This window comes from Oryza glaberrima, chromosome 1 (assembly GCF_000147395.1).
Source record: "Oryza glaberrima chromosome 1, OglaRS2, whole genome shotgun sequence".
Classification (NCBI taxonomy): domain Eukaryota; kingdom Viridiplantae; phylum Streptophyta; class Magnoliopsida; order Poales; family Poaceae; genus Oryza; species Oryza glaberrima.
The window spans coordinates 14,009,771-14,034,251 of record NC_068326.1 but is presented as its reverse complement, the minus strand read 5'-3'; the positions used below and the strand labels follow the sequence as shown (position 1 = coordinate 14,034,251).

Below are 24,481 nucleotides of genomic sequence, written 5' to 3'. Positions count from 1 at the left end.
GCTATGGTAGGCACGGTTTGACCGGTGTAGTACACGGTCTGACCAGCCATGGTGGGCACGGTCTGACTGGCATAGGATGCGGTTAGACCGGTGCCATGACCAGTCATCCATTATCTAGGTTTTGCCTATAGCCGATTCCTGTGTAATCGGCCGTATAAACACCCGTTGACCCCCCCATAGCATTATAAGCATATTGTATATGAGCAAAACTAGAAGTAACATATGCATCTATACAATGATTATTAACGTTCTGAATAGCAAAGGACGGGTTGGGTGAATCGGAGGTTACCTTATCATCAAAGACATATTTGGGAAGAGGACCAGGCTTGAGAACCACACCTTGATGGGTCCTAATGGACACCCTCTGTAGCACCTCCCGTGTGATCTCTTTAATCCACTCCTCCATGACTTGACGTTGCTCCTCATCAAGCTCCTCCAATGAGATCGGCATGATCTCGTTCCCGCTCATCATGGTTGACGAAGAAATTCCTTGATTAATTCCGGCCATATAACTCATAGCCGAAATATTGATATGTTTGATGTGTGTGCAGCGAGCAAAAATTTGGAAATTTCAATGTCTCACAGAACAACCGATACTATATGAATCGGCTTTGATTTCTTTTTTTTTTCAAATAGTAATAGATCGGCTTTGACTGTAAGCCTGATCTTCTGTCTCCTTCTGTCTCCTTCTGAATCCTGACTGTGTACAGCAAAGAAGCTGCCGGCCGCTTGTTGCTGTCCTGATGCACAACTGCTGCAGCTTTTTGTCGCTTAGATCAGCCACTACTCCGGTCAGACCGGCTCGGATAAGTCGGTTAGACCGGCGCAATGAACAATCTGGCCGTCGGTGTATAGATTGATTTCGGCCGTTCGGCCGAAACTCTCAATTTGACGAAAACGACTAGTTTAAACGAAATTCGGCCTTGATATGGCCGATTAGATCGTTCCCCAGCGGAGTCGCTAAAAATCGTGTTGGCAACTTTTGGTGGCAAGTCGACAAGCACGATCGGAACACCTAAACGCCTTGCGGTGATATGGAGTCGCCAACCACCTCAATCTAGCCAAAGGGCCAAATCAAGATGGGTTTTGTAGAAAAACAGCTAAACCGGCTAGCGGAGCCGATTTAGAGATCAAAATCAGCCTCTAGGCCGATTTAGATCGATATGAGGATAACTACCCGTCTCGTGGGCAAAACGGAAGGTTTTCAGGACAAACCTACAAAGAGGTGTCGCACTCTCACAGCAGCGGCGGACGATTTACGGCGCAAACCGACAAAGATGGCCTAAACTAGGGTAAAATAGAAAAACATGGTAAAAGAATTATTCAAGTAAATTGTATTCGGGGGTTTTACAATGAACCGGCCTTATCCCTTAAATAGGGGTTGGTCTTGCCCTCTACAGGCCCTTCTCCACATCCAACTCGGGATAGAAACTAAAGGAAACACGAAACATGCCTTCTCGAGTAAGGAAACCTGAGACCCGACGAAAACAAACTCGGACTCGGACCCTGACGGTCTGACCGCCCACACACCTGCGGTCAGAACAGTCCTACTGGCCGGTCAGACCGCCCACACACATGTGGGCGGTCTGACCGGCCCTGTGAAGGAAACCCGTCACTTTCCAAACTTTAGCAATTTTCCCCTATTTCGTCTATAGGTCCCAAATTTGGGTGTAAACACATTCTACTGTTCCATGCTTTGATATATGTCCAATATATATATACCAACTTCTTAACCATCTGTACCGTTGGGATACGCGTAGGCTACGATAGCATAAATCAAAATTTTTCTACCGCGTAAACCAGGAACCATGCAAGTAATAGATCATAGATCGTTACCACTTGACGCACTGCGTAGCAGAAGAAAGTGCTAACAAGGCGAATGAACCCTCGCGATGTAGCACGCGTCGATGTAGAGGAAGTAGTCGATCGCACCGGCTCGACCTTCTCCTCCTCGTGCGTTCTCCTCGCCGTGGTCCCACGCCGATCAGCACCGCAAAACAGCGGTGCCTCTACCGGTATCCACATGTCCAGGGAAGGAATACCACGCGCAGATGTGCTAGCACCTGCGTGCGGCTCGGGGAGGGGAATGATGGCTAGGGTTTCATGTGGTGTGTTAATTCTGCCGGTCACTTCCCCTCATGAATATATAGGATCCACGACCGGGCCTTCGAGGCCCATAGGAGTCCTACTCGGATCCCTATCCGATTGAGTGCATATTGGATCTCCATCCAATCTCTTTATTCCGGCCCTTTAAGCGGGCGGCCCTGTAGGTTCATATACACTCGGCTGCAACCGGAAAACTCCTTTTTGGTCCACGTGTCAACAGCGGCCCCTAGCAGAATGTATTGACCCACCAAGCATACATAATGATCATATCGGTTGAACCTCTAGTGTAAACTTGTATGAACTCCTTTGCCTCACGATATCAATTAAGCTCAAGGCTAGATATGTGCCATCCTCTAATAGCTCAATCATTCACTCGAACTTGTGATAGATTATATAACTTGTGATTGACTCCTCAATCACCTTTGGCATGGCCATGCACTTTCATAATCTATAACATCTTGGGGCACATATATATCTCTCCATAGGAGGGGCAAATCCCATCTTGAATTATTCATATCCCACTACATGTTTTATAGCATACCCGAAAACTACTTTTATAACTACCCAATTACGGAGTAGCGTTTAGCAGTCCCTAAGTAAGCTACTACAAATATTGGGAACCATAATAATCTCAGGTCTAAGGATTCAATACCAACACTAAATAAGATCACTGATGAGACACAACATATATGACTCTTGCAGTATCTCATGTTGGGTCTATCCAACAACATGTTCCCCAATATGTATCCACATTATTAATTTGGTATCTCTATACCATGATCCATGAGACATGATTATCAATTAATACATGTACTGTGTTGGAATTAATGGATGGGCCTTAGCCCACTCGAAGATTAATTCTTTGGAAAATCACAAAAGCCCACCTCATGGGATGGCATGCATGTGGAGTTTAGTACCACCTTACTTATTCTAGGAGAGGGGGACCTCCTTAAAAGGGAGGATGCCCTCCTAGCCACTTGAAGCATGTGTGGTGGAGAGAAGAGGGGGAACACACACGCGCGCTCGCTCGCCTCGCCTGGCCTGGCAGGGCAGGGCAGGGCAGGGCAGGGCAGGCGGCGCGCGTGCACGACGTACGCGTCGAATGGTTCGCAAAATTGGCTCATCACCCTTACGCAGATGCAGCCTCCTTTTGCAGTTTTGTTTTGCTGCGGGAATTTCGGATTTGTTTTTGTTTTGGAAACGTTCTGAAAAATCCGGTGCGTGCAAACGGCGTGGAATCTGGATAAGTTACGCGCGACTTATCCTGTTCGGTTACGCGCAGTGGAGATCGTGCAAGCGCCCTGATCAAGCGACCCTTCTCTATATAAACCGACCCGCCGTCTTCACGCAACACACGCAAAATCAATCTAGGGTTTGCCTCCTACTCTGTACTGTTCCGTCGCTCATAGACTACTCCATCCCGCTCGCCGGCGTGCACCGGCGATCGGGAGAGCAGGTCTCCGGAACCTCTGCCTTCGATGTCCTGCACCGGGAGAAGGCGGCAATAAGGTTTTTGGGAAGCGCTTCGCGCGACTGCTCTCTGTTCGTCCGCGACGGCTCGTCTTCCTCTTTGCTCGCGTGCTGCGCGCCTTCGTAGACGCCTGCAATCGCGAAAAGTTCCTGCCGAGCAACCGGTCTTTCTACCACCTGGGTACGTGTTCAATATGTTGCGCATATTTGATCTGTTCATATTTTACTGCTTAGTTTACATGTGTAGATCTAATGATGCGTTAATGCTATTATAGGCACTGTGATTTTACTATGGCTGGTTTTGCCGATGCACTGAGGCCAGATAAATTCACCGGTGTGCACTTTAAGAGATGGCAGATCAGGGTCACTCTGTGGCTGACAGCTATGAAATGCTTCTGGGTGAGTACTGGCAAGCCTATGGGCGTTCTTAATGCTGGTCAGCAGAAAGAATTTGATGAGGCTGCTACTCTCTTTGTGGGATGCACTCTTAGCATGCTTGGCGATCGTCTGGTCGAGGTGTATATGCATATGACCGACGCTAAGGAGTTGTGGGATGCACTGAATACTAAATTCGGTGCTACTGATGCTAGCAATGATCTGTATATCATGGAGCAGTTTCATGACTACAAGATGGCTGACAACCGTTCTGTAGTCGAACAGGCTCATGAGATACAAACCATGGCTAAGGAACTCAAACTCCTTAAGTGTCTCTTACCCGACAAATTTGTGGCCGGGTGCATTATTGCGAAACTACCTCCATCTTGGAGAGGTTTTGGTACTGCACTCAAACACAAGAGACAGGAATACTCCGTTGAGGGGTTGATAGCGTCTCTTGATGTTGAGGAGAAAGCTCGGGAAAAAAATGCCATGTCTAAGGGCGATGGTGGGCAGTCCAGTGCCAATGTTGTGCACAAGGCCCAGAACAAGAGCAAGGGGAAATACAAAGCTCAGCAGACCACCAACTTCAAGAAGCAGAAGAAGAACAACAACAATCCTAATCAGGATGAGAGGACTTGCTTTGTGTGTGGCCAACCTGGTCATCTAGCCAGGAAGTGTCCACAGCGCAAGGGGATGAAGGCACCTGCAGGGCAGACTTCTAAGTCAGCTAATGTGACCATTGGCAACATTGGAGATGGAAGCGGGTATGGTAATTTACCTACTGTTTTTTCAGTTAATCAGTCTACTAATTGGTGGGTTGATACTGGGGCCAATGTACATGTTTATGCTGACATCTCATTGTTTTCTTCTTATCAGGTCGCACGGGGTTCCACCGTCCTAAAGGGGAATGGGTCACATGCTTCTATTCATGGTGTTGGCACGGTAGATCTGAAGTTTACTTCGGGAAAGATCGTGCGGCTGAAGAATGTGCAGCATGTCCCTTCTATCGACAGGAATCTTGTTAGTGGCTCCCATCTGACTAGAGACGGATTTAAGTTGGTTTTTGAGTCTAATAAAGTAGTCGTGTCTAAACATGGATATTTTATTGGTAAAGGTTATGAGTGCGGAGGCCTGTTCCGCTTTTCCCTTTCCGATTTCTGCAATAAGTCTGTGAACCATATTTGTGGCAGTGTGGATGATGAGGCTAATGTCTGGCACTCACGTTTATGTCATATTAATTTTGGCTTGATGTCTCGGCTTTCCAGCATGTGTTTAATTCCTAAGTTTTCCATTGTCAAAGGTTCTAAGTGCCATAGTTGTGTGCAATCAAAGCAACCTCGCAAGCCTCACAAGGCTGCTGAGGAGAGAAACTTGGCACCTCTAGAACTCCTACATTCAGATCTTTGTGAAATGAATGGGGTGTTGACGAAGGGTGGAAAACGATATTTCATGACGTTGATTGATGATGCTACTAGATTTTGCTATGTGTACTTGTTCAAAACGAAAGACGAGGCTCTAGACTATTTTAAAATTTATAAGGCAGAAGTTTAAAATCAACTTGACAGAAAGATAAAAAGACTTAGGTCTGATCGTGCTGGAGAGTTTTTCTCAAACGAGTTTGACTTATTCTGTGAGGAACATGGCATTATACATGAGAGGACGCCTCCCTATTCTCCCGAGTCTAATGGGATTGCCGAAAGGAAGAACCCCACACTGACTGACTTGGTGAATGCCATGTTGGACACCGCGGGACTACCTAAGGCATGGTGGGGGGAGGCATTGTTGACCTCGAATCATGTGTTAAACAGAGTTCCTAACAGAAATAAGGACAAAACACCATATGAGATATGGATTGGGAGAAAACCATCACTTTCTTACTTGCGCACATGGGGGTGCTTGGCGAAAGTCAATGTACCAATAACGAAGAAGTGCAAACTTGGACCTAAGACTGTGGACTGTGTCTTTCTGGAATATGCTCACCATAGCATTGCCTATAGATTTTTAATAGTTAAATCTGAGGTACCTGACATGCATGTTGGTACAATTATGGAGTCTCGTGATCCTACCTTCTTTGAGAGCTTTTTCCCAATGAAGGATACACATAGTAGTTCTAGTCAACCTTCTGAAATAATTCCCAGTTCAATCACACCACCAGAACAAACTGAACATACACATGAACATGTCACTGAGGAGGATGACAGTGAAGCTCCTCGAAGGAGTAAAAGACAAAGGACGGCTAAGTCCTTTGGTGATGATTTCACTGTGTACCTCGTGGACGACACTCCTAAGTCAATTTCAGAAGCATATGCATCTCCTGATGCAGACTACTGGAAGGAGGCTGTCCGTAGTGAAATGGATTCCATTATCGCTAACAGAACTTGGGAGGTGACAGAGCGACCCTATGGGTGTAAACCTGTGGGGTGCAAGTGGGTGTTCAAAAAGAAGCTGAGGCCTGACAGTACCATTGAAAAGTACAAGCCTCGGCTTGTTGCTAAGGGCTATACTCAGAAAGAAGGCGAAGATTTCTTTGACACTTACTCACCTGTTGCCAGATTGACCACAATTCGTGTGCTACTTTCCCTAGCAGCCTCACATGATCTTCTCGTTCATCAAATGGACGTTAACATAGCTTTTCTTAAGAGAAAATCTATAAAATGCCATTGACAAGCACTCTAATCCGAGAAATGCCATCGACAAAGGCAACTTCTCAAAAATGCCATTACACAAGCCTGTTTCTCCCTAAAATGCCATCACCATCAACTCCACACCGTTTCATACGTCATTTTTTTCTGATAATGACCATGCCCTCCGTGCAAAATATACCCAGTTTTTATCAAAGAAAAATGACCACGGCGCTCTAATCGATCCCGATCCAGCGCTCTCTTGGCGTTGGCGGCGGCTCGGCGGCGGTCCAAGGCGGTGGCGCCGCTATGCCGGCGGTTCACGGGGCCTGCGAGGAGGACCAGGGCATTGGCGCGGCAGGGCGTGGCGACGGCAAGCAACCCGGCGCCAGGGGCATGGTCCCGCAGGCCCACCACCTTGCAATGAAGGGGGGGAACGCGGATGGAGGCGGCGGCGGCAGCCCGGGCGTGAAAGGCGCGGCGATGCAGATGGAGACGGCGGTGGCGCCTCGCGCATGGTCGACGCGGACGGAGGTGGCGGCGGCGGCGGCGACCCAGACCTGGTAGGCACAACGGCACGGACGGAGACGGCGGTGGTGCCCCGGACGTGGTCGATGCGGACGAAGGTGGCGGTGGCGGCCCGGGCCTGGTAGGCACAGCGTCGCGGACGGAGGCGGTGGCGGCCCGGGCATGGTAGGCTGTCCTCGGCAGCCTCCACTGCGACCCCTTTGTCGTCCTCCTCACGAAGCTCACCGGCAAGTCCCACCACCTGCAGAACAACCCACCGGCCCTTGTCTCGCAGGACCCCGGCACCGTCCCTGGCCGCGTTGTCTCCTTCATCGGCATGCACATTGACAACATCCCCATCAACGTCGACAACAGGTAGGTTGCTAGCAGATTGATCTTCTGATTGTGTAAAATTTACTCCTCTGATTTATGCTTCTTCTGAATGATTTGAGTGCTTTACTTGATTTGTATGTTTCTGCCGGAAATTTACTTGCTTGCTTGGAGCCCAGCAAGACGGTCGCGTCGCCGGCGCCGGGTTGCAACGGTTGCTTGTCATCGCCATCTACGGGCCGGAGGGGAAGGCGACAACAGCGAGAGTTTTTTTTCTTTTTTGTCTCTAACCGATAGATTATTTTTTAAGCCCGGTCAAATACCGATAGTTTTTTAATTATTATCCTATCCGAGCTACTGTTGATCGATTAGTATTGAACGCTTATTTTTCAGCGACGATTAGTCAGCGAGGATGGTTGTGTGAGCAAATTGTTGTCTAGGGGTAAGATTGTCTTTTCATACAACCTAACGAAAAGATGCTAACACCAATTTGATGGTGATGGTATTTTTGGAAGAAAGAGGCTTGTGCAATGGCATTTTTGGGAAGTTGCCTTTGTCGATGGCATTTCTGGGATTAGGGTGCTTGTCGATGGCATTTCATGGATTTTCTCTTTTCTTAATGGAGAGCTGGATTAGGAGATCTATATAGATCAACCTGATGAGTTTGTAGTTGAAGGTCAAGAAGACAAGGTGTGCAAATTGTTGAAGTCTTTGTATGGTCTGAAACAAGCTCCTAAGCAATGGCATGAGAAATTTGATAGAACATTGACATCTGCAGGCTTCGTAGTCAATGAGGCAGATAAATGTGTATACTATCGCCATGGTGGAGGTAAGGGAGTTATTCTGTGCTTGTATGTTGATGACATACTGATATTTGGGACAAACCTTGAGGTGATAAATGAGGTTAAATCATTCTTGTCTCAAAATTTTGATACGAAGAATTTGGGAGTAGCTGATGTTATCTTAAACATTAAGCTAATTAGAGGTGAGAATGGGATTACACTCTTGCAGTCCCATTATGTGGAGAAGATCTTGAATCGCTTTGGCTACATTGATAGTAAGCCTTCTCCAACACCTTATGATCCTAGCTTGTTGCTTCGCAAGAACAAAAGAATTGCTAGGAATCAACTGGAATACTCCCAAATCATTGGCTCGCTGATGTACCTGGCTAGTGCAACTAGGCCTGATATCTCCTTTGCTGTGAGCAAGTTGAGCCGGTTTACCTCTAATCCAGGAGATGATCACTGGCGTGCGCTTGAGCGAGTAATGCGCTATCTGAAAGGTACTATGGAATTGGGGCTTCACTATACTGGGTATCCTGCGGTACTAGAGGGTTATAGTGATTCTAACTGGATCTCTGATGTGGATGAGATCAAAGCCACTAGTGAATATGTCTTCACATTGGGTGGTGTTGCTGTTTCGTGGAGGTCTTGCAAACAGACCATTTTGACGAGGTCAACCATGGAAGCAGAATTGACGGCACTGGATACTGCTACTGTTGAGGCAGAATGGCTGCGTGATCTATTAATGGATCTGCCTAAAACCGGTGCCGGCTATCCTTATGAACTGTGACAATCAAATGGTAATTGTCAAAGTGAATAGTTCTAAGGATAACATGAAATCGTCTAGACATGTGAAAAGACGATTGAAGTCTGTCAGGAAATTGAGAAACTCTGGGGTTATAACGTTGGATTACATCCAAACAACTAGAAACCTGGCAGATCCCTTCACGAAGGGACTATCACGAAATGTGATAGACAATGCATCGAAGGAAATGGGTTTGAGACCCATGTGAGTTATACTATGGTGGTAACCCAGTCTATGTGATCGGAGATCCCGTGAATTAGATCCTGAGAAGAACAAACCATTAGTAAACTAGAAAAGAGTAGCAATATATACCCTCTCTAAGTGAAGATGCATGTACTCTCGTGAGCTGCAAGACAGGTTGGCTATGCCTTAATGAGTTTTGTTGGCTTTAATTAGCGAAGATGTTGTCCTGCAGAGCATTCTTGAAAGAACTCACCTTTGTGAGCTTGACTGTTGGTCGCTGTCTATGAAGATTTTGGGTGAATCTTCTAGGAAGCTTACTAAAGACCTAGGAGTATGACTTATACGCTCCACCCGAGGGGTAGTCTACAGACGGTCTAGTACCAGATAAGACTTTGAGTGAAACTTGCTTGCACAAGACTTGCAATTCAAGGCGTAGTCCATTGTTCAAGTTGTGAGTAAGTGTAGCTTGGAGTTCTAGATGGATGTTCAACCTTAATCGGTCTCCATCGAACGCTGGTATATAAACAGTACATTGGAAAAGGCAAATCTCAGTGGGATTTTGAGATTTGGTGGGGGATTGTTGGAATTAATGGATGGGCCTTAGCCCACTCGAAGATTAATTCTTTGAAAAATCACAAAAGCCCACCTCATGGGATGGCATGCATGTGGAGTTTAGTACCACCTTGCTTATTCTAGGAGAGGGGGACCTCCTTAAAAGGGAGGATGCCCTCCTAGCCACTTGAAGCATATGTGGTGGAGAGAAGAGGGGGAACACACGCGCGCGCTCACTCGCCTCACCTGGCCTGGCAGGGCAGGCGGCACGCGTGCACGACGTACGCGTCGAATGGTCCGCAAAATTGGCTCCTCACCCTTGCGCAGATGCAGCCTCCTTTTGCAGTTTTGTTTTGCTGCGGGAATTTCGGATTTGTTGCGTGCAAACGGCGTGGAGTCCGGATAAGTTACGCGCGACTTATCCTGTTCGGTTACGCGCAGTGGAGATCGTGCGGGCGCCCTGATCAAGCGACCCTTCTCTATATAAACCGACCCACCGTCTTCACGGAACACACGCGAAAACAATCTAGGGTTTGCCTCCTACTCTGTACTGCGCCGTCGCTCGTAGACTACTCCATCCCGCTCGCCGGCGTGCACCGGCGATCGGGAGAGCAGGTCTCCGGAACCTCTGCCTTCGACGTCCTGCACCGGGAGAAGGCGGCAATAAGGTTTTTGGGAAGCGCTTCGCGCGACTGCTCCCTGTTCGTCCATGACGGCTCGTCTTCCTCTTTGCTCGTGTGCTGCGCGCCTTCGTAGATGCCTGCAATCGCGAAAAGTTCCTGCCGAGCAGCCGGTCTTTCTACCACCTCGGTACGTGTTCAATATGTTGCGCATATTTGATCTGTTCATGTTTTACTGCTTAGTTTACATGTGTAGATCTAATGATGCGTTAATGCTAGTATACATCTGCAATGTCATGATTTATTTATGGAATATATTAAATCATTATATGCCTATAATCTCAACATACTGATCATCGATACATATTTGTTCCACATATGATATTTGATTAGGGATTCTTTAGAAATAACAACATACAACGTAAATAGTCTCATGAAAGAATCACATATTCATTAACCAATAATAAGTTACCTATTTCAAAGAACAATATCGGATAAATATGTAAACATATGGTATGTGATACAATCATCTCTATGATTACCTCTAGGGCATATCACCAACATATACACTACCCACCATTGCAGATTTTACACTTTACAGTCATTTATGCCTTCCTATAAAGTATAAACGGAGTATCATGTTATGTTTACACCGACGGCGTGGTCTGGGCAGGAGTATTATTACCTCCTTTCCCGTAGTCTTCCTTGTGCGGCATCATGTCCGTGTAGCCGATGCTCTTCCTGGTAGTAGGGAAGATCATGAACACCATGCTGGACAGCAACCCTAATCCCATGGGCAGGTTCCTGAACATCTCCGTGAAGCCAGGGCCGGCGTCGGGGAAGAGGCAGCCCTGCACGTCGGCGTTGCCGAGCGCGACGACGACGAACACGACCGCCGAGACGAGCGCGTGCACGAAGTCCAGCGCCCTGACCTTCATCCCGGGGAGGTCGCCGAACCTCTCCTCCATCTCCTCGCGCGTCCCCTCGAAGTTGAACGGGCGGAATCCCCGGAGGGTGGCCACGCCGTAGTAGAGGCGGCGGCCGTCGACATGGCTGACGAGGCTGTCGGTGAAGGAGAGCAGCACGCAGGACGCGGTGCAGGCGGCGATGAGCGCCGTGGTGGTGTACCGGCTGGCCGCGCCGCACGCGCCGCCGTGGTTGGTGAAGGACGGCGCCAGCTCGTGGAAGGCCAGCACGGTGCCCGTCGGTAGGAGCTTCAGGATGTCGCACGCGGCGCACATCGTCTTGTCGACGACCGCCGGCGGTGTCGGTGGCCTGGCGGCGCCGCCGATCATGCTGTCGTACGTACAAGGAGAGTGGGGCTTCTACCTTTCTTTTTTTTTCCCTATGTGAACGATTATTGTTGCACTTGTCACTTGGCAGCACGAGAGACTGCTGCTCCATGTTTGTACGCATACATATTTATGCGTACTCCTGCGTTTCAAAATAAACCAAACTCACACTAGATGTGATACATCTTAATACTATTAATTTAGATATGTCTATTAGCATGTGTCTCATATCTTATATGAGATTGGTTTATTTAAGTAATGATGTGTCACATTTTGTACGAGATTGATTTATTTTGGAACAAAAGAGCAGTTGGTTGCAGGAGATGAGACATGTGACGACTGTGACAAAACATGTGGTGCCTTGTCATGCAAAGTGCAAACTCGTGAAAAGCAGCTCGATGATGATCATTGAAGTTAACGATAATGTATATCGTACACGTGAAATATTTTCTTTTAGTAAATTTCAGATATCCCTATGTATATGCACATTAACCAAAAAAAAACCCTCCATGATTTAACTATCTTTCCCTAAACCCTTCATGTACATGAACATGAGAGACAATTAAGAAGAAATACATTGCCTTTTAGTCACTTAGGCCACGTCTACTTGCCAGAGAGGTCCTAACTCTCAACTGACAGATTTGGTGCGATAACTGGGTGCGCCTAATTTAGGTGCGAATCAAGGGAAATTTGGCTGGGCCACTGCATTATTTTTTTTAAATTATTTTCAAAACTCATACTCATTCTATCTCAAAATATAAGTCACGGATACTTTTTATCGTGTCTCGTAATATAATACGTGCATGCATGCATATATTACTGGCACTTTAAATCCTACACCATTAACCCCTTCCCCCTCCGATCACATTGATTATATGCATCAAGGTAAATTTTGAATTGGTCTTTGTGTTAAAAGTGGTTGAGCCTAGCTATATTTTAGAATGTAGGGAGTAACATTTTTATTACACATGACAGTTTGAAGGGGCAGGTTAAATTAACACCCCCCCCCCCCCCACACACACACACACACACACAACACAACACATTAGTTGAAAGTATTGAACCATGCAACTTTATGGAGGGCTCGGTTTACTGAACTAAGGAAGCAATCTATTCCTAATGAAACCAAACAATAGTAGAGTAGCAGGTCGATTTGGAGCTACGGCATTGCCACGACAACTATGTCCTTGGATCTCATTCAACATGCATACTACTTGACATCCTTGAACCGCATTCAACGTGTGTACCACTTGACAGACTGGCAATCTCTTTTGGCTATCTCCACGGAAACGGCTCAAAGCAGAGGTTTCTTGCTGAGCCATAGATTTTGGTGTATATAAGTGTTATCGGACTCGGCAAAGGATTTCAGCGGAGTTCACCATTGAATCTAAAGAGCTTAGAATGCAATCCTGTCAACTAGAGTTGCACAAGTGGTCCATGCTCTACCCAAATGGCAAATCATGTATGGTTGCGGCTATTAAGAAACAAATAGAAAGATGAATCCAAAATCCATATAACCATAGTGGCAACGGTACTCAGATGGCCGAGAAAGAGTTGTCTTGTTGGATCGATGAAGGACGTTAAGGAAGAGGTGACAAGAAATTTGATTTGAGGCTGCTAGATCCTGGCTAGTGGAATACCCATCTCGCAAGCTTGCCGAACATCTCACCAGAGTCTGACTGACGCCCCTAAATCAACCGATTAGGGAGAGAGATGGAGTAGGAGCAACACCAAGTAGATGGCAAAGGGAAGTGTGAGGATGAGTAGGTGTACAGGCCAATGGCAGTAACATGGAGGTGGTGCGGGTGCAAGTGCGATGGGTGCTTGGATTGCACCAGCTCCTTGTCATCGGGCTCCGGTCCTCAACCACCACCGCCTGGAGCAACACATAGTTGCACACCGTTAGCGAGCGCATCAATGACGAGGGTGTTGGTGTCAGCTCTTCCCCATCCCCACCTCCCCCTCCCCAAATCGCCGCCTCCCCTCCACACCCATCCATCCCTTAGCCGCGCCGCTTCTTGTTGAGCAGGGTCGCTCCATATCTGTTGAAACAAACTGTCTTCGTCGTCTGCTTATAACCCTGGAGCCCGAATTCGATCAAACATCCTTGTAGAATAGGGACAGCACAACCACCACAAGCAAACGCCTCCACCAACACCATGGCCTCCAACCTCCATGTACTCGACCTCAGCAAAAAAAAAAAACTAAAATGGGACAAACATAATTCCATGCAGGCGGCCGGCTCAAGGGCAGTCGGATCCGACATCCACGTGCTTCGGAGGTGGCTAAATCTTGTTGTCATGAGCTCGGGGTGGCAGGGGGTGGTTGGCCCATCAACATTGAGCTCCGGTTGCTCCATGGTGATGAGCCCCAAGCAATCGGTGGTGCCCTTCCCTCACAAGGTGACTCAGGGGTGGCCGGATGCAACCGCCACGAGCTCAGGGCCCACTCGACGTCCTCTTCAACATCCATGCCCTTCGCCTTACCTCCTTCCCTTGGCCTCCATCTCGCCATGGGCCGCTGGCTGCCACAAGCTCGACTTCACCCACGGTGGGTGGCGGGCGGTGGCTACGGTGGCTTTCCCTACGACGTCCTCCTCTCCATGTTCTTGGATTTTATCGTTCATGGATTTTTGTGGTTCATGTGTGAATATCAATTTTCTTCTTGATCCCGATTCTATCATCTTGTTCTTGGATGTTGATTTTGTGGATGCTGCTGGATCTTGGGGTGATGGGGTGCTCAAAGCATTGGCTCGATTAGAGCTGATGCTGATTTTTGCGATTTTTTTCTTGGATGCCGATGGGTTTTGGGGTGATGAGGTTGCTCAAAGCATTGGTCAATTCAGCCCATGTTTCGAGTCGACTTTTTCTTTATTTGTGGAATCTAAGGTTACTTGTTCCTAAAATTGCTAGATCACACCACATTGTAACACCGTATTTTCGTCATCGTTCGAACCAGTGTTAAATCCTCAGCATCCATCTCTTTTCTAAGTTGGTGACATTCTCTCCAAATAGGACTAAACTTTAGCTGCTGCTGCCGATCTGTTTGCTAGCTTGCTGCTCTATTGGGAGGACCTAGCTAGCCTACTTGCTGCTGCATGGGCCAAGGCCCAAGGCCTGCACTACTATCGCTATTGCTTGGAATAAGTCCACATTGAATCCTATTTAAGTCCAATCTAATCGGACATGGCATCCCAAGCATCAAAGAAAATAAAGTCCCACCTGTCATACTTCCTCCACTCTCTCTCTCTCTCTCTCTTCTTCCTTCTTCATCCCAAATTCCCTCTCCTTCCTTCCATTCAGGTCGTGGGAGCCGCCAAGCCTATCCGTGGAAGGGGAGGCGCATGTAGGCGGTGGCCGGCGCTTGGCAGCACTAGGCTCGACACGGCAGTGGCAAGTCAGAGGCAGCGAAACGATAGGCAAGCAAACGATAAAGAATAGTAAATTAATCGTAGAAGACACGAGATTTAATTAACGTGGAAAAAGCCTCCCAAAGCAGGAAAGAAAAAAACCACGGCGCCAGCCAGCAAAATATCTTCACTATATCGGGCTGAGGGTACAACGCCGCACAACGGCTTACAAGAGATATATATAAGGTGAAACCCTAACATGTATTACGATCCGTACCGCAGAACCCAATGGGTGGCCCAAGCCTCCGGCGACGGGCCTCCGCTTCACTCCAATAGAAGCTGGTCTTTATTAACTCCAAATAAATTTGGATCACAACTCAACAGCGCTGCGGTATCCGAGTGCACGCAATGCAGGGGAGGCAGGACTAGGAGGAGGCGCACGTAGATGGGGGAATCCCCGGCCGCTGGCCAGCTTGGATCTCCCGGCGTCCATGCCATCTCCGCCGCCTCACGACGAGGTGATGGCCTACCTTTCGAGTAGTGCATCTGGAGCCTCGAGGCCAAGAAGGCCGAGACGGAGGTGTCGATCTCATTGCCCATGGTTAGCTCGTTTACTCGATTGCTCACTCCTCAATCTGCTTGTACAAATTACAGTTTTTCGATGTGTTGGGATGATTTCTAGATCAGCTTGTAAAACATTGCAGCTCTGATCTTGGACGGTTTTGTTGAGAGTTTAACATTTTTTGGGCGTTGGGTGATAGTGATCGTGTTTATTCGAGAACAGGCCTCCATGATACATTATTTATTAGAAAGGCAGTTTGGCTTTTTACATATGCATTAGGTAATGAATCACCTCTTAAGTCTATCCATCAAAACTTTTGTTACAATCATTTCAGAAGTATATTCATGATACTCTATACGACTGAAAAAAAATTCATTTGACGAATATATTTATCAATGTATCAATAGATAGATATAACCGTTTGAATGAATACAAAAGTTAAGGCTGTGTTTGGGAGTGAGGGTTGGGAACCTCACTCCCTAGCACGGAAAACGGAGTAGCGATTAGCACGCGATTAATTTAGTATTTGCTAAAAAAATTTTCAAATATGGATTAATATGATTTTTTTGAGCAACTTTCGTATAGAAATTGTTTTTTGCAAATAATTCACCGTGTAGCAGTTTGAAAAGCGTGTGCGTGGAAAACGAGTGAGGAAAGTTGGGAACCATGGGTAAAGAACGCAGCCTAGCCAACCCAACAATCTGTGTGGGCTCTACGTACAAAAGCAGATACGTGAAGCACGTAGCACAATCGCACGCCGTGCGTGCGTCCTTTATTCGGACAAACAAAAGTACTCGCCACCTTTCATCCCGGGAAAATATGTAGTGCAAACCACATATGTAGTGAAAACTTAGAAACTACCGTTGGATTGAGAAATGGACGTTCGAGATTCATCCACGTCACCCTGAGTTAAAATTTAACTCGCAGATTCACTCATGAGTTAAAAATTTACTGGGAGTGAAATTTTAACTCATGGTGATGTGGACGAATCTCGGACGTTTATTTCTCGATCCAACGATAGTTTCCAAGTTTACACTACATATGTGGTTTGCACTACATATTTTCTCTTTCATCCCTGCTGTCCTGGCGTTATTCAAACAAAATATACGAGCATATATACCATATCTGCACGTGCTCAATCATCATGAATGCATGCATGCCGGCACGTACACACATGCAGACACACACTTAATTATCACACAATATTAGCTATCTTCTCATCAGCCCTGTTCGATATCTCTTTAGTGGAGGGTTGAATGGGAACAACCTGGTTGGCAGAGTTCTTCTGCACGCTGCTGCCCGCGCCGTCGCCGCCGCCGCTGCCGTCATTGGTGGTGGTGGTCTTGGGACAGTCGTCGTTGTTCTTCTGCTTGCTACGTTCCGCGTCGACGCCGCCGGAGCCGCCGTTGGTGGTGGTCTTGGGAGGCTCGGCCTTGCCATCTTTGTCGGCGTCGGCGCCGCCCTCGGTGCCAGTTTGAGCCTCCCTGGGGTAGCCAACGCCCTTCCTGGTGGAGGGGAAGATCATGAACACGAAGCTGGCGACGAAGCCGACGCCGAGCGGCATGTTGACCAGCGCCTCCCTCCACGTCGCGCTCTCCTGGGGGAAGAGGCAGGTCTGGATCCCGGCGTCGCTGAACGCGAGGGCGAGGAAGACGAACACCCTGAGCGTGGCGTGCAGGAAGTCGAGCGGCCTCAGCCTCCGCTTGTAGAGCTCCTCTGGGTCGAAGTCCACGAAGTAAACTTCCCAGCTATCGTCGTCGTCGTCGGCGGCGGCGGAGGCGCCGTTGCTGGGACGGCGCGGCTTCTCGTAGTTGAAGGGGACGAAGCCGCCCTTGCCGGTGTCTTCGTCGGCGGGGAAGGCTAGCCCGTAGTACGGCCGACCCTTCCTGTCGATGATGCTGTCGGTGAAGGAGAGCAGCGCGCAGATCGCGCAGCAGAAGGCGATGAGACCGCCGGAGATGTAGCGGTTGATGGCCAGGCACCTACCGTGGTTGGTGAAGGACGGCGACAGCGCCTGGAACGCCAGCGTGGTGCCCGTGGGGAGGAGCTTCACCAGGTTGGCCGTCGTCGACAGCGTCTTGTCGACGTAGTCGCTGTTGTTCTTCTTGCCACCGCCATCGGCATCGGCATCGGCATCGGCGCCGGGCGCCTGAGCCGGCTTCTTCTTCTTGTCATCGTTTGTCGGGTTAGTGGTGGTCGAGGACGCACCTTTTGAGCCCTGGGCGCCGTTCGTGCCCATGAATTTGGGCGTGCGCGCTGCTAGAGGGAATTCACAGGGATCGAGGTATTGGTGTGTTGTGCAGTCACAAGAACGTGCGACCGCTTCGTTTCTGCATGGTTGCATGTATATGCTACACCCCGCATTTATAGGCAGCCACCCACCGGGGGGCAGTGAACCAGATGCCCAAAGCGGGAAAGGCCAAAGTGACATCGTGCGCATATATGTGCCTAATTGGCCCTTGGCAAACATTCTACTTCAAGTAGCTTGTGTACAGGGTAAAGGCAGCGATGATAAGCATATATCCGCGCCACACGATATATTGATCATCTTTTCATCATATGCTTTGCTTGCTTAATTAGCCCTAGAATTGCATACCTGCTTTAGTTCGACCTTCGATCTCATTGTACAGGAACATACCACGAGCTTCGTAAAGTGTGCTTGCACATATCTGGCATATATTATGAATATGAATATATAATAATAACAGCCACGTACGCATGTGTTTAGTACCTATATATCATCTCTGGAAAAGGTGGATTTGCTATTTCCGTCAATTCCTCACATGTATAAATCAAAAGAATTACTCCATCCGTCCCAAAATATAAGCATTTTTAAACTCTAACACGGTCTCCGAGATGCTATTTGAACAACAATATCTATAAAAGTAAAATGTTTCAAATAAGAAGAGTTGCATATTATGATATTTTGTTTAATAAGAAATCTAGTAACATCAATTTTACATGGATGATATTTTTTATTTTTTTTTTTGCTATTAATAGTCAAAGTTAAAAATGTTTGACTTGTCATTATGCTAAAAATGCATATATTTTAGGACGGAGAGAGTAGTATATATATTCTTGCGAGCAATTTTATAGTCCTTGAGGAGGTACCACTTTTTCTATTGTAATTTGATACCTCTTGGTATCTAGGTACTAGGAGGTAGTAAATTTTACCCTAAATTTTTGGTACCTTATGGTAGGGACTGTAAAATTACTACAGTTCGTAAAATCCATCTATGATATGGTATTTTACACAGTAATCGTGGTCTGTATCAAAACTACAGACACTGAGAAGGGAATCTCTCCCTTGTGCCCGAAACACATGGTAATTAAATAGTGAAAAGCACTCGGTAATTGTCATTACCACATATCCTCACATCTATTATCTATGATGGGCTTAAGTGCGCCGCTACATATCACGTCTCTATAACGAGTGACATTCAAGCCATTAGGGATTAGCACTGATCTATAACGACTCCAGTTATATGGAGTTGTTACATATGTCATCTACCTACTTTGTAACAGTTTAAGTTGAGGAGCCGTTACAAACGAGCCCCTCATGATTGTAATGGCTTTCCATTATGAGCCATTAGAAATGGTTGCACCTCATGTGTAATAGCTCCTGCAGGAGCCGTTACAGATGTATCTCCTATCCGTAATGGTTCCACACATTAGGAGTAGTTCTAGATGACTTCTAGGTCTAGCTAACCCCAACTTAACAAAAAGAAAAACCTGGCCAGCCCCTCCCTTGCCTGACTTCTCCTTTTCTCCTCCCTCCATCCCCATCTCCGTCAACGACCCCCCCCCCCCTCCCCCCTGGCACTCTCCTCCCGAACGACAGCAGCCAGTCATCGTGTTGGCGGGCCTCTCCTTCCTCTCCTCTTCCTATTTTGAAACAGGCCTACCGTACTACTACCTCATGACTCTCTCTCTCTCTCTCTCTCTCTCTCTCTCTCCATTGAAAGGAAGCAAGTAAAGGCAATGGCGATGACCGGCAACGACTGCAGCTCCCTGTAGCTCAGGATGGTGGATCTACCAGTGAAAGATCCTAACGATGGTGGTGGGCTAGCCTCGGTACCACCAGAGTTGACGGTGGTAGGCCTCGGGACCGCAAGATCTGGCAGTAGCAGGCAGCTTTGGCGAGCCTCAACAGGTGGAGGACTTGGCGGCAATGATGAAGGGGAGGGTGACGATGACGTCGACCACACCGCCACAAGGATCCAGCGCTGGTGAGTCTCCTTCATCATCACCGCCAAGTCCATACCAGCGCTGGTGAAGTGCCTCCCCCAGTTGCTCGACCACCGTGGCGGCTCGGGCGTGGTAACTCAGACAACGACGATGTAAGTTCAAGTGCAATTTGATTAGTTTTGGTGACTAATGCCAAATCCAATTATATGATACTATTATCTTTTATAAGCATTTATTTTGCATAGTCTCAATTATATATGATAAATAAAAATGATGAGAGGTACGTGTTAAATTCCTCATGTTCTAAATTATCTCTCTAATGGTTCCTAAATAGGGTGAGGAACTCTACATATTTTATATTGGATTGTCATCCATCACCAAAAAGGAAATGATCAAAAGATCTATGGTCAATAATGTGTAAATGTTGTTTTGGTGATTTATGACAAACCAGGTTACTGTGACTTACTTTTTTCCATGAGTTGGCAAATAGGTTGTTCTCGGATGTCATATGAGTTGGGATAGAAATGTATCCATTGATGGTTGACTTTAATCTCAATAAGGATGAAACACATCGAAATCAAGCTATACTCTCTTTACACATGCTTTCTATTCTTGTATAGGATAAACTCCCATGGATTCATAAAAAATTATGCATACACCTATTTCACTCGAAATATTTTGTATGCATATATTTTGGGGAAGTATATCTTATATTTTATTATGCATGTGTGTGATCCAAGTTAATCAATTTTATTTAATTGGGATCTTTACATTTGTGTATATGTCACGACCGGAAATAGCCCAACGGGCGTTCCTTACGTGCGTGTATTATTCCTTGTCCCAGGAGGCAAGGTACACCAGAAGTTGATACAATTCAGAGTTTAATAAGCGGAAGCGTAAATAGTTAATTATTACATGGGCACGACGGCCCAGCACACTCAAAGACAACGAAAAACAGCGGAAGACTAAGGCGACGACCACAGGCGCTTGACGGCAGGCACGAGCTAGACACCCAAGCCTTCATCATCCAGGGGCTCCTCTTCTGGGTTTGGGAAAAATTGAGCAAGACTGAGTACAACCACCGTACTCAACAAGACACACCCACAAGTGCAGCATAAATGCAAAGGAATACAATGGAGTTATAGTATAGGGGTTAGGTTTTGTAATAAACAGCATTTAAAAGACCCTTAGTTGCTCAAAGCTAAATTTAAAACACGATCCTAGAACTATTTAATATTATTAAACAAGGCCGTGAACCCACACGAACCTGCCTTAACCCAAGGCCTACGATGATTCAGACCGAACTGGCAACCCGACCCTGGGTCCCAGCTCGTCCCAAGCCAACCCAATCCAACCATTCCACATTTTAGTTATTAAGCCGGTTTTAAGAATTAAAAACACTAACTTGGGTACATTGCTAGGCTTGCCCATAACCGAGGGCGCGGCTATTCGAATAGGTTTTACTCTGATCAGAGGTGTACATCTTTACCCACAAGACACGTCTTCCTCACGTGCAACCACGTGCCACATACCACCACGGCATATGGACGGAAGACATGACATAGTTTCCAACCCATCCTAGCCATAGACAAGAGTACCGACCCAACCCACCTACGGCCGGAACCCCCGGGACAGGTAGGCAGGACTGAGCCCCTAGCAGCAGGACACCGGCCCTGTGCCATGACATCTCGACTACCGGGCCGCAGCTCGTGTAGCCTTCATTTGCCCTAGAGATGTCCATCGACCCCCGACTTCGTTCATCTCCATCCGTGTACTTTTGTTTATAACCAGACTGAGCCACAAACTAAGCCTTACCCATTAGACATGTGGAAGTACGGTAGTGCTTTACAACAGAGGCCCGAAGACCGGTCCTTATATGGCCGAGGTGCTACCATCAAAACCATGCACCCCGAGCCCAGCCTAAAACCATTTTGAGGGTTTTGAATAGAGGGAGAGGTGTGAATCCAATTCCACAATAATCCAACCATTCCATGGTGTCCAAGTGATATGAATATTCCCAAAGTCTAGAGTTATAAAACCACCCTATGTTGTCCTATTAAACAGCGAAGCATCTACCTAAATTCATACTAGTGGAACCATGAATAAAATGTCCACTGGTTGGGGTTTTGTTTATCCTAGGGTGAACAAGGTAATAATAACAATAATAATAATAAGTTCATAACAAAGGTAAATAGGAATGGCTAAATAAAACAGTGATAACGCGGGAATTTAAATAAAGCGGTAATGCAATAATTTAAATCAAAATAACTTTATAAACTGGGATTCAATATGTTCAAGGATGATGTGACTTGCCTTGCTCGCTTTCCAAAACGTCGGCTTCAACCTCCACGAAGAGCGGATCTTCCGAAGCTGCAGCGTCTACACGACCAACGGAAAATAAAAGGGCTTTTACTCTAATAAACTCCATATAACAAGCAGGAACAAAGCACAAAAATGGGTTCTTGACTTCTTAAGGAAAAATTAGAGACTTGAACGGTCCAATTCCGAGTTCAAATGGCCAAGTTATGGCCATTTAAAGTTTATATGCTCTTTAAATGAATATTTACGAATTTCTTCATTTAAATTTTAATTTAAAAATATATTTATTGCGTCAGCCGGGAGAGAGGGCGCGCGGACCGGGTCCACGGGAGTGGGACCCACGCGGCAGCCTCACGGTCCACGGTGGACCGGGTGCTCCCGGCTCACACCGGCCGGCGCCGTGGGCCCCGCGTCAGCCGCACCCGAGGGCGCGGGCGGCTGACGGCCGGGCCCCACGCGGCAGCCGCTAGGCGCGCCCGGAGGCGGCCACGTCGGCGCGGCCGGCGGGAGGCGGCGCGCCCGCGCCCCTATGGTCGCCGGCGGCGGCCATAGGCATGGCGGAGCGGCGGCCGAGAGAGGGGAGGGAAAGGGGGAAACGAAGCGGCGGTCCATGGCTCACCCCGGGTCGACGGCGACGACGGAAACGGCAACCGGAGCGGAGGAAGGCGGCGGCGCGGCTCGGGTGGACGGGGTCGACGGCGCTCCGGCGGTCGGCGAGCGAAACGGTGGGGTGGACGAGGTCGGCGAGGATGCAGCGAAGCCGAAGGAGGTGGCGCCGAGGTGGGAGGTGATCCGGGGCGACGGCGGCGGCGGACCGGAGCTCGGCGGCGACGGCGGAGAGAGAGAGCGACGGCGCGAGCTCGATTCCGGCGAGGAGAGAGGGCGGTGAGTGGCGGAAACGGTGGTGGGGAGCTCGGGGAGGGTTTATATAGGGTTGGGAGTGAGAGAGGGCGGCCGGAGGAGGGGGAAACGGGCGCGGGAGACCCGGCCGCCATTAATGGCGCCGGCGAGGTTAGGGGAGAGGTTTCCAAACAAATCTGAGGGAGAGAGGGAGGGAAAAATGGGGGGAAAGGGGGAGGGGATCCCGGGGAATAATTCCCCCCACTTTATTGCGCGCGGGGACGGCGGGAGGCAGCGGGATTCGCGGCGGCGGCGGCGCTAGGCGCGGGCGAGGCGGCGGGGGCGGCGGGAGGAAGGGGATGACGGGTGGGCCCCACCCGTCAGCGAGGGTGGCGGGCGGGCCCGCCCGTCAGTGGCGCGCGCGCGGGGAGGGCCGAGTGGGCCGCGGGGGAGAGGAGAGAGGGGGAGGGAGATGGGCCGAATTCGGCCCATTAGAGGGGAGAGGGTGATTTTTAGGGTTTTCTTTTTATAAAACCTTTTTAACTTTGTTTATTTCTTGATAATTATTATTTGTGCTCTGAAAATTCCACTAAAATTTCTTTACACATTTTAGGCTTTTAGGAAATATACAAAAATCCTCCAAGCCCTATTTGACTTTTAACTTTACACATTTTAGTTTTTGAAGGCTTTCACAAGCATTTTAATTATTCTAGGCATAATTTAGAGGATGTATTTTAGGGTCGATTTGGGACGCGACAGTATATGTGTGAGTATATGACATTTGTGGTGTTGTTGATTTTCATCAATTTATTCATATCATTTTATATGCGATCGGTTGGTCAACAAGTGTAGGTTGACAACCAGATCATTAATTGGGACTAACAGTTTAGTTTTATTGAGTTGAATGAAAGAAATAGATACCAAGAAATGAAAATAGTGTTGATGCTCAAGTGAGATCAAGTCACGTATGTCTCAAGATGAAGAGCTGAAATATGGGAATCATGTGTTGATCCACATCGACAGTGATTGATATCGTCATAAGTTGAAAGCCATCAAGTGGCATCAAGTGGCTGGAAGAAATGAATGTGACCAAACATCGTGTGTTGATGAATATCAAGTCAAGCATTGACTAAACAGAGTGGTATACGTTGTCCAGCTAAGTCCACAAGAAGAAGCACAAGGCAAAGGTATAAGGAAACTAAGCATCCTTTTTCAAATCCTTTACCGGTCTTGCTGTTTTTAACTAAAATCTGGATTGAGTATAGGAATGTCGTACTGTTAAGATGAATACAAATGTGTTTGCTTAAGTTCTCAAAATGATTTATCTTTGGACAATTGTTTATGATGGATTTGATAGCCCTATAACCAACCTTTACATAGAATCCAAGATCATCAAAATCAAACTCTGGAGTAAAAAGTTCATATATTTTTATCTTAGCAACATCACACTATCCGACCTCTATCGGACTGTCTAATCCATTGGAGTATTCGTGGGAGGAACTTGGTTCTCAGTCTGGCTTGCCATTTAAAATCGGAGTTTCCTATGTTGGGATCAAAGTATCCGATCTAGTGAGTTT

At 47.6% G+C, this 24,481-nt stretch overlaps 2 protein-coding genes across 2 annotated transcripts; both read right to left on the bottom strand.

Moving 5' to 3' along the window:
- Positions 1 to 10,839: 10,839 nt before the first annotated feature.
- On the bottom strand, positions 10,840 to 11,734 carry LOC127760348 (protein DMP4-like). Its single transcript, XM_052284587.1, has one exon. The coding sequence runs from the start codon at positions 11,647 to 11,649 to the stop codon at positions 11,002 to 11,004; it is 648 nt and encodes a 215-aa protein (XP_052140547.1). The 5' UTR covers positions 11,650 to 11,734; the 3' UTR covers positions 10,840 to 11,001.
- A 4,965-nt stretch (positions 11,735 to 16,699) lies between these two features.
- Positions 16,700 to 17,849, bottom strand: LOC127760666 (protein DMP3-like). The gene has a single exon (XM_052284954.1). It carries the CDS (start codon positions 17,794 to 17,796, stop codon positions 16,753 to 16,755), a length of 1,044 nt encoding a protein of 347 aa, XP_052140914.1. The 5' UTR covers positions 17,797 to 17,849; the 3' UTR covers positions 16,700 to 16,752.
- Positions 17,850 to 24,481: the final 6,632 nt, after the last annotated feature.